This window comes from Oncorhynchus masou, chromosome 29 (assembly GCF_036934945.1).
Source record: "Oncorhynchus masou masou isolate Uvic2021 chromosome 29, UVic_Omas_1.1, whole genome shotgun sequence".
Taxonomy (NCBI): domain Eukaryota; kingdom Metazoa; phylum Chordata; class Actinopteri; order Salmoniformes; family Salmonidae; genus Oncorhynchus; species Oncorhynchus masou.
In genome coordinates this window covers 32,499,823-32,524,178 of record NC_088240.1, presented here as the reverse complement: position 1 = coordinate 32,524,178, position 24,356 = coordinate 32,499,823, and the positions used below count along the sequence as shown (strand labels likewise).

The 24,356-nt window shown below is 45.3% G+C and overlaps 1 protein-coding gene across 2 annotated transcripts in view; it reads left to right on the top strand.

The window, feature by feature from the left end:
* The window catches only part of LOC135519361 (Krueppel-like factor 7), a 73,952-nt gene extending 60,737 nt beyond the window's left edge, over positions 1-13,215 (top strand). For both annotated transcript variants that reach the window (XM_064944542.1, XM_064944543.1), the window contains exon 4: positions 6,136-13,215. In XM_064944542.1, the coding sequence (XP_064800614.1) occupies positions 6,136-6,187 (52 nt within the window). In that variant the 3' untranslated portion in view covers positions 6,188-13,215. The remainder of the gene's footprint in view (positions 1-6,135) is intronic.
* Positions 13,216-24,356: the final 11,141 nt, after the last annotated feature.

Sequence of the window (24,356 nt, the reverse complement as noted above, 5' to 3'; positions counted from 1 at the left end):
AGTGGCCTTCTAAAAGTGAGATGGTTATGTAATAGAATAAAATTTTTACTTGAGAGAGAGAGACAGAGAGAGAGAGAGAGAGAGAGAGAGAGAGAGAGAGAGAGAGAGAGAGAGAGAGAGAGAGAGAGAGAGAGAGAGAGAGAGAGCACAACATCAACCAACGAACCAGCTTGGGCATACAGAGGCACTCTTTAATTTTCTTACAGCAACCACAGTGTGACACCTATCAGACCTCTGTCCTGCTGGAGACACAAAGGCAGCCCTTTGTCTGGAGACAGCAGTGTGTGTGTGTGTGTGTGTGTGTGTGTGTGTGTGTGTGTGTGTGTGTGTGTGTGTGTGTGTGTGTGTGTGTGTGTGTGTGTGTGTGTGTGTGTGTGTGTGTGTGTGTGTGTGTGTGTGTGTGTGAGGGCACATGTATATTAGCGTGGAGCTCTGAGTGATAAGCTGTCAGGTGACAATAGCGGGAAGCCGTCACCCTGTCTGAATCCCAAATGACACCCTATTCCTTTATAGTGCACTACTTTTGACCAGAGCCCTAGTCAAAAGTGGTCCACTGTACAGGGAATAGGGTGCTATTTGGGACAGATACCCCTGTTTCTCCACACGCAAGCTGCAATCCCCCTGCAGAAGGGGACCGCTTTACAAAGCCCACCACCTCCCTTCCTCCTCCTCCTCCTCCTCCTCCTCCTCCTCCTCCTCCTCCTCCTCCTCCTCCTCCTCACACACACACACACACACACACACACACACACACACACACACACACACACACACACACGCACACTCCCCAAATCCACCCCACTATAAGCCTAAACACTGATCCAAGACCAGCCATAGCCACTGTGCATAATGCCCCATAGCCCCAATCAAGCACACAACACTGACTAACCAGGGGGAGTGCATCATCAAATCTGTGTTCCAACACTCATTACCAGAATGTATCCTGGCTATTGGCTAACAATGGGGCTATTTGGATCGGGCCTGCTATTGTTAGGATAATTGACAGGTCCAGATGCCAGGCCTACTTTAGACACACACAGCCTCCAGCCTCTTGGATGTGAGCTAAGCCAGCCATTCAGGCAGGCAACCAGTTCACACACACACAAACATTCACTCTCTCTCTCACACACACACGCCCACTGCAAACACACACATACACACACTCAAACGTGCTTCCTCGAACCCAAGGGGACTCTAATTGGACCCTCCTGGTTCCTCTAGTTTGGGTTTTAAACCTAACCCCTTCCAGAACACTGCTGGAGTCTACTAATCTTACTGGAGTGTATTATGCATGTTCTGCTGGCACACACACACACACACACACTGTATATTCACACACACGCACAAATACTCCCACACACACGGCTCTGGCACAGAAATGAAGAGACATAAATTAAAGCAGGGAAGGAGGGAAGGAAATGCAAGGAGCAGCACTGCAGTGTGTGTGTGTGTGTGTGTGTGTGTGTGTGTGTGTGTGTGTGTGTGTGTGTGTGTGTGTGTGTGTGTGTGTGTGTGTGTGTGTGTGTGTGTGTGTGTGTGTGTGTGTGTGTGTGTGTGTGATAAAGAACACCAGTAGGGGTGCTGGCTGGATCAATACCTGTAACTCATCTGCTGATTATGTCTTAGTAGTATTTCACACACACACACTGGGACACTGCTGTAAAATGGCTGCCAACACATTGAGTGTGAATGAGATGACAGTGGGTGCATCCCAAATGGCACCCTATTCAAATATAGTACATTACTTTTGATCTGGGCCCATAGGACTCTGGTCAAAAGTAGTGCACGTTATAGGAAATATGGTGTCATTTTGGACACAGCCAGTGTTTGAGGCTGAACCATCAGCACGTCTTAAAAGCCCATCCAAATGATTTCCTCGTTTACATTATTCTCTGAAACAGAATAAGATAAATATGGACGATAATGCATTAAGTATCTGTCCCTCTCTTCTGTCGTCGTCAACAGTTTTATTCAAACTGTAGACTGGGGTTGAGTCCCAAATGGCACCCTATCCCCTCCATAGTGCACTACTTTGGCCTAGAGCCCCATGGGCCCTGGTCAAAAGGAGTGCACTATAAAGGCAATAGGGCACCGTTTGGGACGCAAGCTGACACAGAGGTTAACTCAACCCAGTCTTCTGCTAGGCCTTTGAAGCGTTTTGTGAGTGACGCGACCATCAAACAGGCACGTTGATCTCCCCTCTGTGAGGCAGCCTGTTCAGGCGCCTTAGGGAACGCCTGGCTATAGTAGATGGGCCAGGAGGAACTCATTGCTGTGTTACCACATTACCATCAGAATGGGAGGAAGTTTAACAGTAAATACAGTCAGTGTGTTGAGCTCTCAGCCTCTCTCTGAGCCTTTCTGATACACACACACACATACACACACATGATCGTGTGCGCACACACTCACAGACAGGCACGTCATTAATCCTGCCTAATCAAGCTGGGACCCCCTGCAGGGCGAGGCAGAGGGGTAGAGGGGCGGAGGGGTACGGCAGGGGGGAGACAGGGGCGTACCAGCTGGTGTGGCGGCCCCTGACAGTGACTCGGACGGCCATCTGTCCAGCGGAACTTACTCAGCCCCCTCTGGCCCTCTCTAGCAGACACACACATAGACTAGACAGGTACAACATAGACGTTCAATGTGAAGAAGGGAGAGCTAATACAGAAAGTTGTGAGTGAAGGAGAGAGAGATGTTGAAAAAGAGAAGACAGTAAATGAAAGAGATTTTGCCAGAAGTCTTGAATTGCAACCTGCGTCTGTTCTGCCCTATGATCCCAAAGTGTCACTTATAATGGTCGATGGAAAGGTATAGACGAGGTGGACAGAAAGCGAGAGAGAGGAGGACTGAAGTGCAGCTTTCTCTTTCATAATCAAATCTTGTGTCGTGTTCTTCCACCACCTGTATACACCACGGCTAGCTGGAGAAATAACGTGTCCTAGTCTTAGTTATGGCTGTCTGGAGAGAGAGACACCTCCTTTGGATTTACATTGTAGAGCTGTCTGTGGACAAATTAATAATGGATACAGCCGTCGGCAAATTGAATTTTTCATTCCTCAGTTCACTCTCCCACATTTTGTTTTCCAGCTTGCTTTATTCACATCTGTTGTGATTAATTTTATTGCTTTGCCTGAGTGTAATACGATAATCGACCCTTAAAGGACATGTGGCGTATATTCTCCCTGTCTGCTGTTATGTATCACCCTCAACAGTAGCAGTAACCAGTGAGTTTAATCGATTAGTACCGAAACAGGCCTACGGGCCGTTGCTCCCTCCACCCTCCTCTTCTGCCATGACTCAAACGCTGCATAACTAATAAGGGCTTGGGTTTCTGCGATAGTATTTCACCTCTAGCTGTGGTGTAAGTCGCAGAACTGCATAAGTCAGGGATCTTGATTTGCGGCTGCGTTTTGGAGAATTATCGCTCATGCATTTTAATAAACGAAAGAGAAGGAGCAATCTGGTTGCTGATTTGGCATGTCCTCATTTTATAGTGTTCAGTCGCTAATGTGAGAAAAATGAAGCGAGATGTCATTTATTATTTGTTATTTTTAAGGGACAAATGTTGTTTTTCTGTCATTGTGTGTCTGATCCTCACTCCGTTTTACACAGAGCCTTGTTTTCTCACACACACACTAGCTGCTGATCTAGAATCACTAAACACTGATTATTACCCACATTTCTTTCTGTTTCATATACACCTCTGCAAGGGTTTGTCATTTCAGATCAGCAGCAGGAGAGCACAGTCTGTTCTAGCATGGTAACATATCACTGATTTCTACAGAGATTATCGGAGTGTCCATTCCAACCTCAACAGTTCTCCAGCCAACATCTGGATGTCCTGTACTGTTTCAAATCTGGGCATCCATCTAGCTAAAGGCACAGATCAGTCATGCCTCCCGACTACCTTTCTGAATGCGTAACCATTTGTACCTACTGTCTATTGATCAAAATCAAATCAAATTTGATTTGTCACGTGTGCCGAATACAACAGGTGGAGACCTTACAGTGAAATGCTTTCTTACAAGCGCTTAACCCACAATGCAGTTTTAAGAACAGCAGTGTTAAGAAAGTATTTACTAAAATAAACTGAAGTGAAAAAAAAAGAATTAAAACATTTAAAATAAAATGAGACAAAGAAAAAATAAGAAAAAATGAAAGAGCAACAATAAAAAAACAGTAGCGAGGCTATATACAGGGGGTACCGGTACAGAGTCAATGTGCGGGGTCACAGATTAGTCAAGGTAATTGAGGTAATATGTACATGTAGGTAGAGGTAAACGCGACTATGCATGGATAATAAACAGAGAGTAGCAGCGTAAAAATGGGGGTGGGGGATAATGCAAATAGTCCGGGTAGCCATTTGATTAGCTGTTCAGGAGTCTTATGGCTTGGGAGTAGAGGCTGTTAAGAAGCCTTTTGGACCTAGACCTGGTGTTCCGGTACCGCTTTCCGTGCGGTAGCAGAGAGAACAGTCTATGACTAGGGTGGCTGGAGTCTTTGGACATTTTATGGCCCTTCCTCTGACACCACCTGGTCTAGAGGTCCTGGATGGCAGGAAGCTTGGCCCCTTGTACTGGGCCTTCCTCTGACACCACCTGGTCTAGAGGTCCTGGATGGCAGGAAGCTTGGCCCCTTGTACTGGGCCTTCCTCTGACACCACCTGGTCTAGAGGTCCTGGATGGCAGGAAGCTTGGCCCCTTGAACTGGGCCGTACACACTACACTCTGTAGCGCATTGTCGTCGGAGGCCCAGCAGTTACCATATCATGCTGTGATGCAACCGGTCAGGATGCTCTCAATGGTTCAGCTGTAGAACCTTTTGAAGATCTGAGGGCCCATGGTAAATCTTTTCAGTCTCCTGAGGGGAATAAGCTTTGTTGTGCCCTCTTCATGACTGTCTTGGTGTGTTTGGACCATGTTAGTTTGTTGGTGATGTGGACACCAAGGAATTTGGGTAAATGAATAGTATTCTCACATAGGTGTTCCTTTTGTCCAGGTGGGAAAGGGCAGTGTGGAGTGCAACAGAGATGGCATCATCTGTGGATCTGTTGGGGCAGTATGTAAAATGGAGTGGGTCTAGGGTTTCTGGGATAATGGTGTTGATGTGAGCCATGACCAGCCTTTCAAAACACTTCATGGCTATAAGCGTGAGTGCTACGGGTTGGTAGTCATTTAGGCAGATTACCTTTGTGTTCTTGGGCACAGGGACTACGGTGGTCTGCTTGGAACATGTAGGTATTACAGACTCAGTCAGGGACATGTTGAAAATGTCAGTGAAGAGACTCGGAGTACACGCCCTGTGGCCTTGTGAATGTTGACCTGTTTAAAGGTCTTACTCACATTGGTTACTGAGAGAGTGATCACACAGTCGTCCAGAGCAGCTGATGCTCTCATGCCTGCTTCAGTGTTGCTTGCCTCGAAGCGAGCATAGAAGTTATTTAGCTCATCTGGTAGAATCATGTCACTGGGCAACTCATTGCTGTTCTTCCCTTTGTAGTCGGTAATAGTTTGCAAGACCTGCCACATCCGACGAGCATCGGACCCAGTGTAGTACGATTCGATCTTAGTCCTGAATGGACGCTTTGCCTGTTCGATGGTTCGTCAGGAAGGTATAGCAGGATTTCTTATAAGCATCCGGGTTAGAGTCCAACTCCTTGAAAGCAGCAGCTCTACCCTTTAGCTCAGTGCGGATGTTGCCTGTAATCCTTGGTTTCTGGTTGGGGTGTGTACATATGGTCACTATGGGGACGACATCATCGATGCACTTATTGATGAAGCCAGTGACTGATGAGATATACTCCTCAATGCCACCAGAAGAATCCCAGAACATATTCCAGTCTGTGCAAGCAAACCAGTCTTAGCTTAGCATCTGTGTCATCTGACCACTTCCTTATTGAGTGAGTCACTGGTACTTCTTGCTTTAGTTTTTGCTTGTAAGCAGGAACCAGGAGGATAGAGTTATGGTCAGATTTGCCAAATGGAGGGCGAGGGAGAGCTTGGTATGAGTCTCTGTATGTGGAGTAAAGGTGGTCTAGAGTTTTTTGTCCTCTGGTTGCACATGACATGCATTTAACATGCCAACTGTTATTGAGTAGATTTTGACAACCTCTCTTTTTTTCCTTCTCTCCAGGTGTTTCTCCAGGTCAGACCACTTGGCCCTGCACATGAAGAGGCACATCTAAGGGAGTGAGAGGAGGAGAGCGAGGAAGAAGAGAGGGAGAAGGAGAGATAGAAGGAGAGAATAAGTAAGCAGGATGGAAGACGAACCACACAGCAGCTTCGGCTCTCACCATCCAGAGGCTGCCCCTGCCCTCGGAGACCCACCTAAGACCTGACACCAGGAGCAAAGCACTATGGGAGATGACACGCTGGATAGACGGACGCCACGACTCCAGACAGACGGCTGGTCGGCGAGGACGGATGGAGTGATGGGGTGAAAGAGTCGAGGAGCAGCTTGTTTTTTTATTCACACTTCCATGATTCACACTTCTACTCAACAGTCTACAACCAATTCTCTTTCATCGTGTCATCCGATTAGCCATGCCTTGTCCAATCAGGGTTGGGAACTCACACACTGCCAAACCAATCCGCTAATCCAATTACGACCCATTTACACTCCAATGTTTCTTTTCTGTACATTTAAACTGGAAATGGTTCACCCAGAATTATGAACTGCTTTCCTTTGACACGCCAAACGTCAGTGACTTGCAGAAGTAACAATGGGCCACACAAACCAACAATAACTATTGGCCATTTTATTCTGGTGTGCTGTTTCCCAACCCCATCCCAATTTGTGTCTCTTGTATAGGAACCCACAAACTGCAGCTATATGTCAACCCTCAGCAAGCTATACCGTGTGAAATAACAACAATGCCAAAATAGCGAGACGAGGGAGACCAATGGAACTAGTGGGCAATCTGCCAGTGGCGCCACCTGTCTGTGGGAGTAGGGTCTGACACTTCCAGAGAGTGAGCTCTGTGACCCACAGGCACCTTGCTGTGGATCTCTCAGGCTCTCCTGTAGGAGGCGCTCTGCTCTTCTCGCTCAGCTTCACTCCTGCCACCTCACAGGCAACAACTAACAAATGCGCAGCGACACTTTCTTGCCTTTGTTTTTTAAAGACAATTATTACTATTATTATTAAGAATGATGGTCTGTTTTCTTTCAGCTGTAATTTCTTAAAAATTCACTGAATGAAAAAAACTAAAACATTTTAAGTACAAACGAGAAAGAATGTGCACATATGGCAGGAAGGGAGGAACATCGAAAGAACACACCCCGGCCCGTAAACACAGGCTAAACTCAGTACCTGCTATTTAGCACTGACAGTTAAGGAGATAAAAAAAAAAAAGAAATCACAAGAAACTCTGAAAGAAAAAGGATTTGTATTGTTGGCCTGAAATGAAAGAGAAGGACCTCTGTTTTCCACTCTGTGTTTTTCTCCTGTGTGATACTAAAAACAAACCTTGGCGTGACCTTCGAGGCATCAGCACCAAACCAGGGCCAAAACACAACATAAAACTGGAAATTGTATTTTTGCTTTGTTTGTGTGGATTGTGGAAATACACCTTGGAACCCCCTACCTCCTCCAGTATGGCGGGGGAGGGGCCTGGGAGGCTGGTCTGCTGTGACCACACACCCTATTTGGGAGACTAGGAACTTGATAGGCTACTGAACATGAACCTGGGACTAAAGACACCCAACTCTCTGGGTAGTAGAAAGGACAACATGGCCTCATCAGCCCAGAGAGACTTGCCTGTTTCGTATCCATTGTCTGCACTGACTTTTTCAATGTTATCTGTGCTTTTTTTCATAAAGTATACAACAAAAACTGAAAAAAAGAATACAAAGGAGAAAAAAAACCTGCATAAAAATACTGAATAAAAAATGTAAAAATCTGTCTCTCACACACTCACACCATACAGACACAAGTACAACGACACACAGAACAGTTTCTTTGCTCATGGCTCCACTTTGAGATAAGACTCAAATAATGATTTAGTTAATGAACAGAGTTGGAAAACGAAACACTGCATGGCAGCCTCTCACACACACACTCAGATCGCTTCCCGGAATTATTTGTTCTGCTCCAAATTTTTCTCTGTAAGATTTTTTGCAATTGTTGTTTTGTAAAAGACTATCTTATTCCGCTGGAGGTAATGGCTTTGAAATGAGAAAACAAGCTTGTTCTCATGTTCAATCAATCACCACAAATCAGGCCTAGGTCTCTCAGTCTCTGTATGTTAACAATCAGCTTCTACACCATGGGACCAGATTCCTCACCTGTATGCCCCAGATCTATGAAGTCCTACATACAGCCTTGCAATCAGGGCATTAATACCAACACCACTATCACTAATACTGTCACTATTACTGTACCACTTCCTTCCCCTCTCGCATACACACCCACTCTGGCATCCTCACACCAGTTGTAATGGCTGCTTTATCAGAGAAGATGCCATTACTGTCTCTATAGTAACGTTTATGTATCAGCCATGCCAGAATCTCACAGACGATCCCAGAGCTGCCCTCAGGTGGGCCGGTGGAGCTCCGAACAATCAATACCAAAAATGTCCAGCATGGAACTACCCTGGAGCCAGGCAGGGTCTGGAACAGAACACACCGGTATCTGGGAAGTGGACCGCCTCCACACCAGGCCTATTGGCACCACTGGCGCAGCTGCAGCTCTTTCTCTACAAACACAAACACAGTGTCTCGGCAACAAAAAGACGAAGTGAAACAAGAGATTAAGATGATCTTTGTGTTTTGCGTCCACTTTTTAGTTGGAACTTCTTTCTTCTTGTTTTGTTTTGTTTTGTTTGAACGCTACAGTGATTATTTTTTTATTGCCATGGTGGATGATGCAAGGTAATGCCAAAATTTGAGAAATGCAGGGGGATTTGTTTCTATTACGCCCCCCCCTCCCCCTCCCCTTCAACGTACAATCATATGGGGTTTGTTTGTGGCACTTTTTGCCGGAATTGCAATGGTATGTCTGTGTGTGTCCCAATGCGAGCTATAGCATGGCACATCCTTAGGGTACATTGTGAATCTGATCTGCATTGTGAGGAAGAATACTACTACCAGTAGACTGGTTTGAAACTAACAGTGTGGGAGACTGGGATTGTACTGTATGTTGGTTGATTCATTCACTTTAGGGGAGCCTATAATCTGTCTAACATTAGCTGACAATAATGTATTTGTTTTAGTTTTGTTTCTGACATTTTCTTTTCTTTACGAACCACACAAATCACATTCATTTGGGATCATAGAGCTGAATGATGTAAAAACAAACACTCAAACTCAAAAAACCATACACCATGCACTTCACTGGCATTTCAAATAGGTTCAAAATCATGACAACTCTTCAAGCACTCTTATGTTCTAGTAGACGTTCACTTCTGGTTGTAGCCGTTTCTACGGCTTCCACTGCAGCAAAGCCTGCGGGGTAACAGAAAATGGATACTATGGTCATGGTAATTTAGCCCGTAACAGGCCTGCATGCTAAAAAGATAGCAGCACACAGTTTAAATCCAAATTAGCCCAACTTTAGTCCTCTTGCGTACACGCTGACAGGTCTAAAACCTCACTTCAAATGAAAAGTCCTATTCTATTTCAGTCCTGTGGCATTCTCACCAGAAGAAGCTAGCTAGGCCCCTTTCCCTTTCCCTCGCCTGTTAAAACACTGCTTGCTGTCATGGAGATGCTCCTCTGTATAGTTTCCTGGCCACTAGTATCCCACAGCTCTGATTAGCATTAGCGCAGCAGGCTACTCTGTGGAGGCTCCTCTAGTCTCTCCAGTCGCACTCCACTAATGAGAAAGGCTTTTGGTCACAGGGAAACAGATCTGGGGGAAAAAACATCAGGGACCGCGAGCCAAAATGGTTTCATTTCAACGGTCCACAGTACTGTTATGAAACCAGTGTGGAATCTGCCACAGAACAAACAAGAGTACATTAGCAGCAGCTTATCGTAAAGCCAGAGAGATATATATTTATTTGAGAAAGTGATCGAAATTGAAGAGATATTTTTTGACAAAGAGAAAAAAAATGTTTACCCCAGGGATTAACCAAATGATGATGAAATTAGCCGTGCTTTTTATCTCATGGATTAGCGATTAAAATGAGATTATGATTAATCCTACAGGCCCTTATAGCTATTTACAACACAACCCCCCACTCCCCCTCCTTCTGCACTCTACAAGTGCCATTCTAATAGCCCTTTATCCCTCTCTCCATCTCTCCCTCTCTCTATAACCCCACAGAAGTGATCCATGCACAATCAACTGCAGGAACGCTGAACGCACACGTATACACTTTCGCCCAAAGATTTGCAGATTCACAAGTAAACTGCTGTGAATGAAAATAGAGAGAGAGTAAGAGAGAGCGAGAGAAAGAAAGAATGAACTCGTTTTACTGTCCACTACTATTCCACCATTATTCCCGACCTTCCATAACCCTGACCCAACCCTGACCCAACTTCTTCCTGCATTACAATCTCTTGTCTGGTGTTCAGTGTGGCCGAACTCATGGTCCGTTCATGGTTGTAAAATATGGTTGTGTAGTCTCTTTAGGGTGCCCAATTCAAGGGTGACTTAACGAGCAGCCTACCAATTCTAATGTAGACTTAGTTCAATTAGCTTCTTAGTACAGTGCAAAATAGTACAGTGGAGTGTAATATTTCAAACTGTCATGTCTGAGGTGGACCGTCGGGTCTCTGTTAGGTTAACTGTTGCCTGCGAAAACCATCCCAAGAACAATTGCATCATACACCTACCTTAAGCATTCCCGAAACTTGAAGCCTCACACGTTCGGTCCCCATGAGGTAGGGTTGTCACTTTGGTGAGGCTTCTGGCAGCTTTGTAGATAGATACATTAGTAGCTCTTCAACTCAATGAGCTCGTATGGGTAGTGACTGGTTTACAGTAGGTCTGATAACAGTTCTGTAGGCCACTAGAATGTCCATAGACATTAGACATTAGTCGTTAGACCTACTGTAGACCCATTTTAACCACAACACTTTAGGTGGAACTTAAAGGGTATTGTGCACTACTAGGCAACAGTGCTTCAGCATTTCGACTCCTACATACATCTCACACACTCTTTTAATGTTCCTGTTGTTCTATCTTCTCAAGCATACCATTTCACTACATGAACTTACTGCGCACACTCCATAGTGTACCTACTTACTTAATGCTAGCATAGTCTGTTGGAGCACTCAAATGTCAAATATCCACATAACATGTTGTGACACTTCCTGATGCACTTAACCACAAGAACCAATAAGGTAGCTCCTTTTTAGTTTTTAACCAATCACACTAATAGGTTATTAGCATGATATAGGCCCTCTACTGTCATTAAACAGCCAATGGCAACTGGGCATGGTAAGATCATGTTGGACAGTTGTTTTGACGGTTCAGGGGGTTCTGTTCATTGCCATGTAACAGGTGACTAAATTGGTCCTGTTTGGGATGTTGAAACTCATGGTTCTTTTTGTTGTACATCTGCATCAGGGAGTGTGTCTGTATCTGCTGTGTTTGTCCATGTTTGATGTGTCAGTATATAAGGGATTGACAAAACTCTTCCCCCCTGTCTCTGTATCCCTCCACCTTACCCCTTCTTTCCCTTTGTCCCCCAATCCTTATCCATCCAACTCTGGGGCCCAGGCATCACACTCTGACATGTGCTGTTAGCAGAAGATACATCTTGATAAATGTTGATTCATCTCTATGGCTTTGTCTTCATGAGGTGTTGGACATGTGTCAAGTTCAGGAGGTGAGTTAGAGTGCTTGACTTTATATTCTATTTACCCTCTGCTAAGTGGAGAGTCTCATGGCCAGACAGACAGAACCAGGATGTGTAGCTGTAATAACTATCCTCAGTCAAGGGGCCACACATAGAAATAGAATTACTCAAATTCCAATCTAATTCTATTTCTATTGGGGCACCCACCCAGCCAACAACACACCTCAGCCTGTAGAGCAGAACTAAACCCACCAATGCTTTTCTCAGACCGTCTACAGTACGGCTGAGCCTCCACAAGGTAGTCTAGTCCCAGTCCAGCCTCTACACCTGGTACATCTGTGGAAGCCCTGTGACACAGTGGGAACACCTTTTCCATTGTCACCTCTCTGTCATTTACTCCTTCTGCAGGGGCTCTATAATGCCAACAACACCATCACCTCTCCTTCCTACCAGACCCTGACCCCTCACCCTCTGCTCTTCCACCCCTCCCTCCCGCCCTCCCTTCCTCCCTCCTTATCCCTGCTCCTTCCCGCCCTCCTCACCCGTCCTGCCTCCCTCCCTCCCTCCCTCACCCCTCCTCCTTCCCTCCCTCCTCACCCCTGATCCCTTCCTCCCTCCTCACCCCTCCCACTTCCCTCCCTCCTCACCCCTGCTCCTTCTCTCCCTCCCTCCTCACCCCTTCTGCCTCCCTTCCTCCCTCCTCACCCCTGCTCCTCCCCTCACCCCTCCTCCTTCCCTCCCTCCTCACCCCTCCTGACCCCCTTCCTCCCTCCTCACCCCTGCTCATTCCCTCCCTCCCTCAACCCTCCTTCTTCTCTCCCTCACCTCTCCTCCCTCTCCCACCCCCTCCTCCTTCCCTCACTCCCTCCCTCCCTACCCCTCGTCCTTCCCTCCCTCCCTACCCACCCCTCCTCCTTCCTTCCTTCTCTCCTCACCCCTCCTCATTCCCTCCCTCCTCACCCCTGCTCCTTCCTTCCTTCTCTCCTCACCCCTCCTCATTCCCTACCTCCTCACCCCTGCTCCTTCCCTCCCTCCTCACACCTCCTCCTTCCCTCCCTCCCTCCTCACCCCTGCTCCTTCCTTCCTTCTCTCCTCACCCCTCCTCATTCCTTACCTCCTCACCCCTGCTCCTTCCCTCCCTCCTCACACCTCCTCCTTCCCTCCCTCCTGCCTCCCTTCCTCCTGTCATTGTCATGGTCATTTCCTTTTCAGTTTTCTCTTGGGTTCTTTTTCTCCTTGTTTTTATTTTTGCTGTACAAAGTGTTGAAAAATATTATTATTTGTATTATATGATGTTAGTATGGTAATGTTCTTTATTAAGGAAGAAGAAAACTTTATTTTTGTTACTGGTCTGTTTCATAATTCTTTTTTAAATTGGTATTGTAAGATATCTATGCAAGAACTGTTCAGTGGAGCATTTTTATTTAAGAATGTAATACAGTATGTGTAATAAATGGTAGAATCTGGCTCTGGCTGGCATTTTGTGTTTCTGCTGCATGCGTTTACAACCGACAACAAATGACCATTGATATACTTTAGTATACTTTAGAAACACCTCACTGCTCCCATACAGTGTAACTCCTAACCTCTTCTCTGAGAGTGGAGTCTAATTACAAAGACCTCTGACTATATCTAAGAATGAGGAATACAGCCTAACAATGGCTCCTTGCACCGGCGCTCAAACCACTTCCATTGTGCAGAGCAGCACATTATTCTGACTAGGTAATGGCTGACTGAGAAATAAGGTTTAGTCGTTAGAGAGAGAGAGAGCGACCGCCATAACCATAGAACCATTTCCCCCGCAATTCCGAGCTTTATTATTACAAATGAGAGAATCTCATGAATATCTATGGCCCACCAACATGTAAAATGTCTCTCAGGGGTTCAGTGTGTGAGTAACATATTCCTTAATTAGGGCAGTTACTAACTCGTCAATGACTGAGCCTGAGCCGCCATTTACAGAGCCAGCCCATCCCGCGCCCATGACTTTCAGATTAAAAGGGGTAATCGAATAACTAATGGATAATTAGGGAGCAATTATGTAGAAGAAAAGGGGTCTTATACAGCATATCAATTCAGTAAATGTCCCTTGGTGAGAGAGGAGATTTTGCTGTCAGATTTCTCAGTCATTGCTAATTTCCCTAATTGAAATGGACACTGTCATCAAGCCGGCAGTTTCAACAGTAGGCCTGCATCCCAAATAGGCCCATGAACCCTGGTCAAAAGAAGTGCACTATATAGGGAATAGAGTGCCATTTGGGAGGCACACTAGGTCAGGTCTTCACGTCTCTGACATTCTAGCTACGTCGTTGTCTTCCTGTTAAGTGCCATGACCACATGGTTTATGATGTTGCTTACGCATCAACTGCCCACTTGACATTCTTTTACAGCCAGCCATTAAAAAAACATTTTCCAATGCCCCTTCCATTCGCCTATGTAGGGGAAATACAGTTGAAGTCGGAAGTTTATATACACTTAGGTTGGAGTCATTAAAATTAGTTTTTCAACCACACCACAAATTTCTTGTTAACAAACTATAGTTTTGGCCAGATGGTTAGGACATCAACTTTGTGCATTACACAAGTAATTTTTCCAACAATTGTTTACAGACAGATTATTTCACTTATAATTCCCTGTATCACAAATCCAATGGGTCAGAAGTTTACATACATTAAGTTGACTGTGCCTTTAAACAGCTTGGAAAATTCCCGGAAATGATGTAAGTGCTTTAGAAGCTTCTGATAGGCTAATTGACATCATTTGAGTCAATTGGAGGTCGACCTGTGGATGTATTTCAAGGCCTACCTTCAAATTCAGTGCCTCTTTGCTTGACATCATGGGAAAGGAAATCAGCCTCAGAAAATAAATTGTAGACCTCCACAAGTCTGTTTCATCCTTGGGAGCAATTTCCAAACGCCTGAATGTACCACGTTCATCTGTACAAACAATAGTACGCAAGCATAAACACGATGGGACCACGCAGCCGTCATAGCGCTCAGGAAGGAGACGCGTTCTGCTCCTAGAGATGAACATACTTTGGTGCGAAAAGTGCAAATCAATCCCAGAACAACAACAAAGGACCATGTGAAGATGCTGGAGGAAACAGGTACAAAAGTATCTACAGTGGGGCAAAAAAGTATTTAGTCAGCCACCAATTGTGCAAGTTCTCCCACTTAAAAATATGAGGCCTGTCATTTTCATCATAGGTACACTTCAACTATGACAGACAAAATGAGGGGAAAAAATCCAGAAAATCACATTGTAGGATTTTTAATGAATTTATTTGCAAATTATGGTGGAAAATAAGTATTAAAATAACAAAAGTTTATCTCAATACTTTGTTATATACCCTTTGTTGGCAATGACAGAGGTCAAACGTTTTCTGTAAGTCTTCACAAGGTTTTCACACACTGTTGCTGGTATTTTGGTCCATTCCTCCATGCAGATCTCCTCGAGAGCAATGATGTTTTGGGGCTGTTGCTGGGCAACACGGACTTTCAACTCCCTCCAAAGATTTTCTATGGGGTTGAGATCTGGAGACTGGCTAGGCCACTCCAAGACCTTGAAATGCTTCTTACGAAGGCACTCCTTCGTTGCCCGGGCGGTGTGTTTGGGATCATTGTCATGCTGAAAGACCCAGCCACGTTTCATCTTCAATGCCCTTGCTGATGGAAGGAGGTTTTCACTCAAAATCTCACGATACATGGCCCCATTCATTCTTTCCTTTACACGGATCAGTCGTCCTGGTCCCTTTGCAGAAAAACAACCCCAAAGCATGATGTTTCCTCCCCCATGCTTCACAGTAGGTATGGTGTTCTTTGGATGCAACTCAGCATTCTTTGTACTCCAAACACGACGAGTTGAGTTTTTACAAAAAAGTTATATTTTGGTTTCATCTGACCATATGACATTCTCCCAATCTTCTTCTGGATCATCCAAATGCTCTCTAGCAAACTTCAGATGGACCTGGACATGTACTGGCTTAAGCAAGGGGACACATCTGGCACTGCAGGATTTGAGTCCCTGGCGGCGTAGTGTGTTACTGATGGTAGGCGTTTGTTACTTTGGTCCCAGCTCTCTGCAGGTCATTCACTAGGTCCCCCCGTGTGCTTCTGGGATTTTTGCTCAACGTTCTGGTGATCATTTTGACCCCACGGGGTGAGATCTTGCGTGGAGCCCCAGATCGAGGGAGATTATCAGTGGTCTTGTATGTCTTCCATTTCCTAATAATTGCTCCCACAGGTGATTTCTTCAAACGAAGCTGCTTACCTATTGCAGTGTCAGTCTTCCCAGCCTGGTGCAGGTCTACAATTTTGTTTCTGGTGTCCTTTGACAGCTCTTTGGTCTTGCCATAGTGGAATTTGGAGTGTGACTGTTTGAGGTTGTGGACAGGTGTCTTTTATACTGATAACAAGTTCAAACAGGTGCCATTAATACAGGTAACAAGTGGATGACAGAGGAGCCTCTTAAAGAAGAAGTTACAGGTCTGTGAGAGCCAGAAATCTTGCTTGTTTGTAGGTGACGAAATACTTATTTTCCACCATAATTTGCAAATAAATTTGTAAAAAATCCTACAATTTTTTTTTTCTTCTAATTTTATCTGTCATAGTTGAAGTGTACCTATGATGAAAATTACAGGCCTCGCTCATCTTTTTAAGTGGGAGAACTTGCACAATTGGTGGCTGACTAAATACTTTTTTGCCCCACTGTATATCCACAGTAAAACAAGTCATATATCGACATATATCAGCAAGGAAGAAGCCACTGCTCCAAAACCACCATAAAAAAGCCAGACTACGGTTTGCAACTGCACATGGGGACAAAGATCCTACTTTTTGGAGAAATGTCCTCTGGTCTGGTGAAACAAAAATAGAACTTTTTGACCATTGTTATGTTTGGAAGAAAAAGGGGGAGGCTTGCAAGTCGAAGAACACCATCCCAACTGTGAAGCACGGGAGTGGCAGCATCATGTTGTGGGATTGGTGCACTTCACAAAATAGATGGCATTATGAGGAAGAAATATTATGTGGATATATTGAAGCAACATCTCAAGACATCAGTCAGGAAGTTAAAGCTTGATCGCAAATGGGTCTTCCAAATAGACAATGACCCCAAGCATACTTCCAAAGTTGTGGCAAAATTACTTAAGGACAACAAAGACAAGGTTTTGGAGTGGCCATCACAAAGCCCTGACCACAATCCTATAGAAAATTTGTGGGCAGACCTGAAAAGTGTGAGCGAGCAAGGAGGCCTACAAATCTGACTCAGTTACACCAGCTCTGTCAGGAGGAATGGGCCAAAATTCACCCAACTTATTGTGGGAAGCTTGTGGAAGGCTTCCCGAAACATTTGAACGAAGTTAAACAGTTTAAAGGCAATACTACCAAATACTAATTGAGTGTATGCAAACTTCTGAGTCACTGAGAATGTGATGAAAGAAATAAAAACTGAAGTAAATCATTCTATCTACTATTATTCTGACATTTCACATTCTTAAAATAAAGTTGTGATCCTAACTGACCTACGACAGGGAATTTTTACTAGGATTAAATGTCAGGAATTGTGAAAAACTGAGTTGAAATGTAGTTGGCTAAGGTGTATGTAAACCTCCGACTTCAACTGTATGTGCATATTAAGACATCCTGCAAGCATTTAACTTGAAGTATACATTTAGGAGAGCTAAGAGCTGCTTGGCATAACATGGCTCTGATCCAAAACAATGAACTGTTACCACTGATTGGGTGTGACATACTAATCCAAACTTGTCCAGCTACAGTGAGCGATAAAACGAAGTGAATAAGCAGGTTCTAATCTTATTCATCACTGCTCAACACAGCTGCTGTGTTGTGTCAGTGACTGTACTACAGAAACCTACTGCTACTGACTCATCATCTCTCCCACCAGGAATAAACAGAAATGTGATGAATTGGCTGGCTGCATATTCCCAGATATCTCTCTGGAGGTCCATGTCAGCCACTTCCCCTGACCCACAAAACCTCATTGTCCAGTACATGCCTGTAGTGTCCACTATGCAGGCAAAATAAAATGTCATGTCTGGCATAAACTGTAATGACCCCCCCCCCCCAGACATTCTGAGATCTGGTAGGTTGTCTCTGAATATATAGATAGTTTTGACCGACAGCAAGTCTCATCAATCTCACCGAAGAAAACATCAAAGTGAGTGAAACAGTGCCCCTCTGTCTTAGTATCTGTAGCCCATGTATCTGATGCTGTCTGGCCAAAAGGAATGTGACATGTCATACACTTTTTGGCCAGACAGTATCAGATACAGATACTAAGACAGTGGGGTGCTGTTTGTCTCGTTCGGAAGCTTTCTCTGGTGAAATAGATTCAGCCTCTTTCGAATTGAAGGAATATGTTTGTTTCTTTTTTTATTGTGAATTTGTTTTAGGAAGTCTGGCTGGCTTCCCTTGGCAGCCATGAATACATAAAATCAAATCAAATTTATTTATATAGCCCTTCGTACATCAGCTGATATCTCAAAGTGCTGTACAGAAACCCAGCCTAAAACCCCAAACAGCAAGCAATGCAGGTGTAGAAGCACGGTGGCTAGGAAAAACTCCCAAGAAAGGTCAAAACCTAGGAAGAAACCGAGAGAGGAACCCGGCTATGAGGGGTGGCCAGTCCTCTTCTGGCTGTGCCGGGTGGAGATTATAACAGAACATGGCCAAGATGTTCAAATGTTCATAAATGACCAGCATGGCCCAATAATAGTAAGGCAGAACAGTTGAAACTGGAGCAGCAGCACGGTCAGGTGGTCTGGGGACAGCAAGGAGTCATCATGTCAGGTAGTCCTGAGGCATGGTCCTAGGGCTCAGGTCCTCCGAGAGAGAGAAAGAAAGAGAGAAAGAAAGAATTAGAGAGAGCACACTTAAATTCACACAGGACACCGAATAGGACAGGAGAAGTACTCCAGATATAACAAACTGACCCTAGCCCCCCGACACATAAACTACTGCAGCATAAATACTGGAGGCTGAGACAGGAGGGGTCAGGAGACACTGTGGCCCCATCCGAGGACACCCCCGGACAGGGCCAAACAGGAAGGATATAACCCCACCCACTTTGCCACATGTCACTTTGTAGGATGAATGTCATTACACTTATGGTGTTTGTAATAGAGTGTGTAGGAGGTCCCTGAAAAAGACATTTGACCCCTCAATGTCACGGTATAATTCCTTATAAAACACTGTATCAAGACTTTTGGAATTTATTCATTATTTATTTGAACAATGAAATGTACCAAACCTAAGCTGAAGCATTTCATGCATTGAATCATCATCATTGTATTAAAAATTGATTAAAGTTCAACATGTTATGGCCCCGCTAACACAACAAAGGACATGGATGGCAGTAGGATGAAGACCACAGCTAAATTAGTTAATGAAATATGTTCCCCATGCCTTTTTTTACAGCATAATAACAGTCCTAAAATTAGTGTGTTGGTTAAAGTGAAATTACGACACAGCGGTTATTATTTTAACATGCCTAAGCCCTGTGGTGGATGGCTGATTAAAAAAACAGGTAATTTAATTAACCAAGATGATAGAAGGAGATAATCCATAATTCGCAGTAAAGAGACCTCCTAGGCCTTTATGTGTTAGACTGACTGTGTGTGTGTGTGTGTGTGTGTGTGTGTGTGTGTGTGTGTGTGTGTGTGTGTGTGTGTGTGTGTGTGTGTGTGTGTGTGTGTGTGTGTGTGTGTGTGTGTGTGTGTGTGTGTGTACACAACTCCCAGAGCTATCTGCGTCTGCTGCTGGAAGTTGTAAACATTTCCAGGCCCTCCTCCCACAAGACTTCATCTAGAGAATGGAGGAAATGAAACACAAAACAGTGAAGATGGGAGTCAGAAAATTCCCCATGAGAAACCGTAGAATATATGAGGTCTGCAAAAATTCCAGCTCATCTCTGGGAAAAGGGGGGTAGAGCTAGGAAAGGGGGAATAGAGCTAGGAAAGAGGGGATATAGCTAGGAAAGGGGGTAGAGAGGAAAGGGGGATTTAGCTAGAAAAGAGGGTAGAGCTAGGAAAGGGGGATAAAGCTAGGAAAGGGAGAACAGAGCTAGGAAAGGGGGGATAGAGCTAGGAAAGGGGCAACAGAGCTAGGAAAGGGGGGATAGAGCTAGGAAAGGGGCAACAGAGCTAGGAAAGGGGGGATAGAGCTAGGAAAGGGGCAACAGAGCTAGGAAAGGGGGGATAGAGCTAGGAAAGGGGCAACAGAGCTAGGAAAGGGGGGATAGAGCTAGGAAAGGGGCAACAGAGCTAGGAAAGGGGGGATAGACAGAAAAGGGACTCATAGTAGGAGGAGAGGCATTCATCATATAGGTCTACTTGCAGAGATTATCATATAGTTATGGGAGGTTATTTAACCCCTTTTTGTGGTATCCAATTGTTAGTAGTTACTTGTCTCATCGCTACAACTCCCGTACGGGCTTGGGAGAGACGAAGGTCAAAAGCCATGCGTCCTCCGTAACACAAGCCACACTGCTTCTTAAAACACAGCGCGCATCCAACCCGGAAGCCAGCATCAATGTGTCGGAGGAGATACTGTGCACCTGGTGACCTGTTTAGCGTGCCCTCCCTAACCCGGACGACGCTAGGCCAATTGTGCGTCGTCCCACAGACCTCCCGGTCGCGGCCGGCTGCGACAGAGCCTGGCGCTGCGATGCAGTGCCCTAGACCACTGTGCCACCCGGGAGGCCGTATGGGAGGTTATTTTTGATGCAGACTCAGCTATCTTTTTAGTTCTAATATAAAATATGAAATTCCCTACTGATATCTTCCTGGCATTTTGATTCCATAGTAGAAATTCCATGTGCTCTATATTGTACTCCACTGTACTGTAAAATTCCAATTCCATTTGAGAAAAATGAGCACGACCACAATCCATACAGTAGTCAGTCTTCCTGCCATGCTGCTATGTGCAGTCCCAGTCCCAGCAAGATGGATGGTTGTATTTTGCTGACCTTCCCCCTTCTGCTTTCTCTAAATATTACAGCAAGCTGGGTAAAAAATAGTGACACAATAAGGAGGAGGCAGATGCATTTAACACAGGAAGATAATATTCACTACATAGGGAGTAAGCTGCGAGGGGGACGTGGGGGGGTATGGAGTATGGGGGGGGGGGCATGGAGGGTTATGAGGGTTGAGAGGGTCATGTGGCATATGTGGCTTGACACAGGAAGTGGCCCCTCTGGCAACAGGAAATGAGTGCAAACGTGTTATTTTAGTTCCTGTTTGCTCCAACAACACTCCACATCCCTCTGCCTTCTACTGAGGAGGATGCCCGGTGTGCTCATCCCCCATTGCCATTCGCTAGTTGGGCATGAATGAGAGGGAAACTAAATACATCCTGAACTTCACTTCCCCTGTAGTGCTGTGGGATGTGCTTCTGCACCAGGCCCTTTGATTCTGGAGGTGAGTGGACAACAAATCAACCAACACAACAACAACACAAACAGAACATTTTGGTAGATTCAGACGCACATTTCTCACTCAAAACAATGTATGTTTCAGAATGACAATGTACAAAATGTACTCTCTCTGATTCAAGCCAACAGGCATGGACGGCACCAGGTGTGGATTACTCATACTCAGTTGCTCACACACACAGGCCCCCCTGTCCCTTCCACTGTGACTTCCCCTGACCCTCCTAAGAATGGCAGGATGTAATGTCCTGATCCCACTACAGCCAGGAGCACACTGCCTCATAAACATTTAACCATCTGGTCATCCCACACGCATAGAACAGTTCACACACACCTATAAACACATACCGTATACACACTCGGCCTGCATACACACATACAAAAGGTCGAACACACACACAGCCCTTTACAACGGGATGGTTACAATCCACTGTGGCAATATGATTCTGTTTTCATACCCCAGAGTAGTGGTAAACTGGGTACGGCTGTGTCTCCTCTCCTTTAATCTCCCTCTGTACAAACCCTTGGCTGCGACGTCCATGTTGAGTTTGGCAGCAGCCTGTAACAAGTCAATGTAAAACTGAAGCCCACAAGCAAGGAGACAAAGGGAGAGACTGTGCTGAACAAATTGAAATGGTTGTTTAGCTGCTGAGCTATTCAACAAATGCATGTTCTGACTGAGAGGGACTGTGAGCCGGTTCCAGCAGTGAGCCTCCTAAACGGCCAACCAGCCTCCTTAGTGAGGTGGTCAGGGCTTGTTCTCTTATTCATATGTTGAATTCTTGTCTCAAGTTTCTACCCCTCAGCCTGCTTACAAAGTAAGTGGTCTGTAGCCGATATCAGAATTACGGTTATTGCCCTACAAGAGGAAAATCTTGGAAATCTATTTTATCGGGCCATGTCAGCTTGTTTTATCGTTTACATACAGTATAGTACACTGGCATATATATAGCATTTTTTGTGAAATTATTGATGGAAATGCTTAACATTATAATAAAAAATATGTGCTGGAAAGAGTAGTGAAAATCACACAACATGGTTTGGCTTGGCTAGATAGTGAGGAAGGGGTATTATCTGTAAAGGTTTGTTTGCTCTAAAGACTGGCCTATTTATCCAAGGGTCAGAGGTCAGACCTCCAGAGGACCAAGGGTCAGTGAAGGGTCACACTAAGCTGGAGAGCATTGGAAAAAGTTCCCTGTCTAAATCCAGTCTACCTCACACAGATAAATGAGGCAATTACAGTGGCTATCTACAGGGCCGGAGACAATGCTCTATTTACCTTATCTCCCTGTTACAGGTACTCAAAGGGTCAAATGGTAAAATACACACACTCTAGCACACTCTGCATGGCTATCTCTACCTCTGTGTTTCTACTCTCTCTCTCTACCAATCCTATCTCTCCATCCTCCCTCTCCAACGATATCTCCCTCCCTCCCTCTCTCTCTCTCTCACACACATCCTACCCTCTCTCCCACATATGCTTCCTGCCTCTTCCCTCTAGGAACCTTTTTACGAAACCAGCTGAGCTCAATCTTCCATTTCCTAAACTGCTAGAGTGATAACAATATGGCTGTGGGATGTGGGCTGCGGAGGATCACTGGACACTGGCTGAAAAGTATGAAGTATGTACAGGCTTCCCACACTGGGTTAGGGATGAACTGTAGCTGCATTCTGACCCTTCCCTCTACAGTGGAGAACATAAGATCGAGCACTAGCAGGGATGGTTGAAATATTCTGTAATGACCATTGTATTATTTATGTTCAACCCTATACTCTTTAGTGGATTAGTGATGCCCCATCGACAACAACAATAAGGACATGTATTGTATTAAAAGTCTGTGAAAATACAAAATTACCACAGGCTCCATGAAGCGAATTTCAATATTGAAAGTTAAGAATCTTAAGGGTGAAAGGTAGTTCAACCATTTATTCCGCCCCTCTCCATTCTCTCTCCCTGACTATACACTATAGGCAACTCACAACCCACACATATTGTTATCAAAATCCTCTTACCAAACAGAGAAGCCCTCAAGCAACACACCACGGCCTCTCATTTTAAAACAACATCTTCTTCAGACTGACATCTAATCCGGTACATTGTAACATTATCATCTACACATTCTATGAAATAGCCAATTTGTGATATTGCTGACGAGCACTATAGAGCTATCAATGAGATTCAAAAAGCCAATAGTGGTGCTTACATGGCTATCTCTTTGTGGCTGGTCCACATTCACGTGATGTGGCTGCTGTTATAGCAGCTGGCTGTACTGTAGGCCTTAAATAATTCAGTGTAAACATACAGAGGTCTGAGGAGGAACCCAGTGGCTTATCTCGAATGGCAGCCTCTTTTTTTTCTCCTCTTCCATCTCACTGAACATCAATTCAGGCTCACTGTTTACTGGAATCAGCCTCTTTCTGCCTGCCTCTCTCTTTGTGTCACTGTGTCTCTCTCTCTATCGCTCTGCTTCTTTGGCTTTTGCTCTCGCTCTCCTCTCTCTCTCACTCTCCTCTCTCTCTCGCTCTCCCCCTCTCTCGCTCTCCTCTCTCTCGCTCTCCCCTCTCTCTTGCTCTCCCCTCTCTCTTGCTCTCCTCTCTCGCTCTCCCTTCTCTCTCGCTCTCCCCTCTCTCTTGCTCTCCCCTCTCTCTTGCTCTCCTCTCTCTCTTGCTCTCCCCTCTCTCTTGCTCTCCCCTCTCTCTTGCTCTCCCCTCTCTCTCGCGCTCCTCTCTCTCTTGCTCTCTCCCCTCTCTCTTGCTCTCCTCTCTCGCTCACCCCTATCTCTTGCTCTCTCGCTCTCCCCTCTCTCTTGCTCTCCCCTCTCTCTTGCTCTCCCCTCTCTCTTGCTCTCCCTCTCTCTTTGCTCTTCTCTCTCTTGCTCTCCCCTCTCTCTTGCTCTCCCCTCTCTCTTGCTCTCCTCTTGCTGCTCCCTCTCTCTCTTGCTCTCCCCTCTCTCTCTCTCTCCCCCTCTCTCTGCTCTCCCTCTCTCTTGCTCTCCCCTCTCTCTTGCTCTCCCCTCTCTCTTGCTCTCCCTCTCTGCTCTCCCTCTCTCCCCCTCTCTCTTGCTCTCCCCTCTCTCTTGCTTTCCCTATCTCTTGCTCTCCCTCCCCTCTCTCAGGCTCCTCTCTCTTGCTCTCTCTCTCTTGCTCTCCCCTCTCTCTT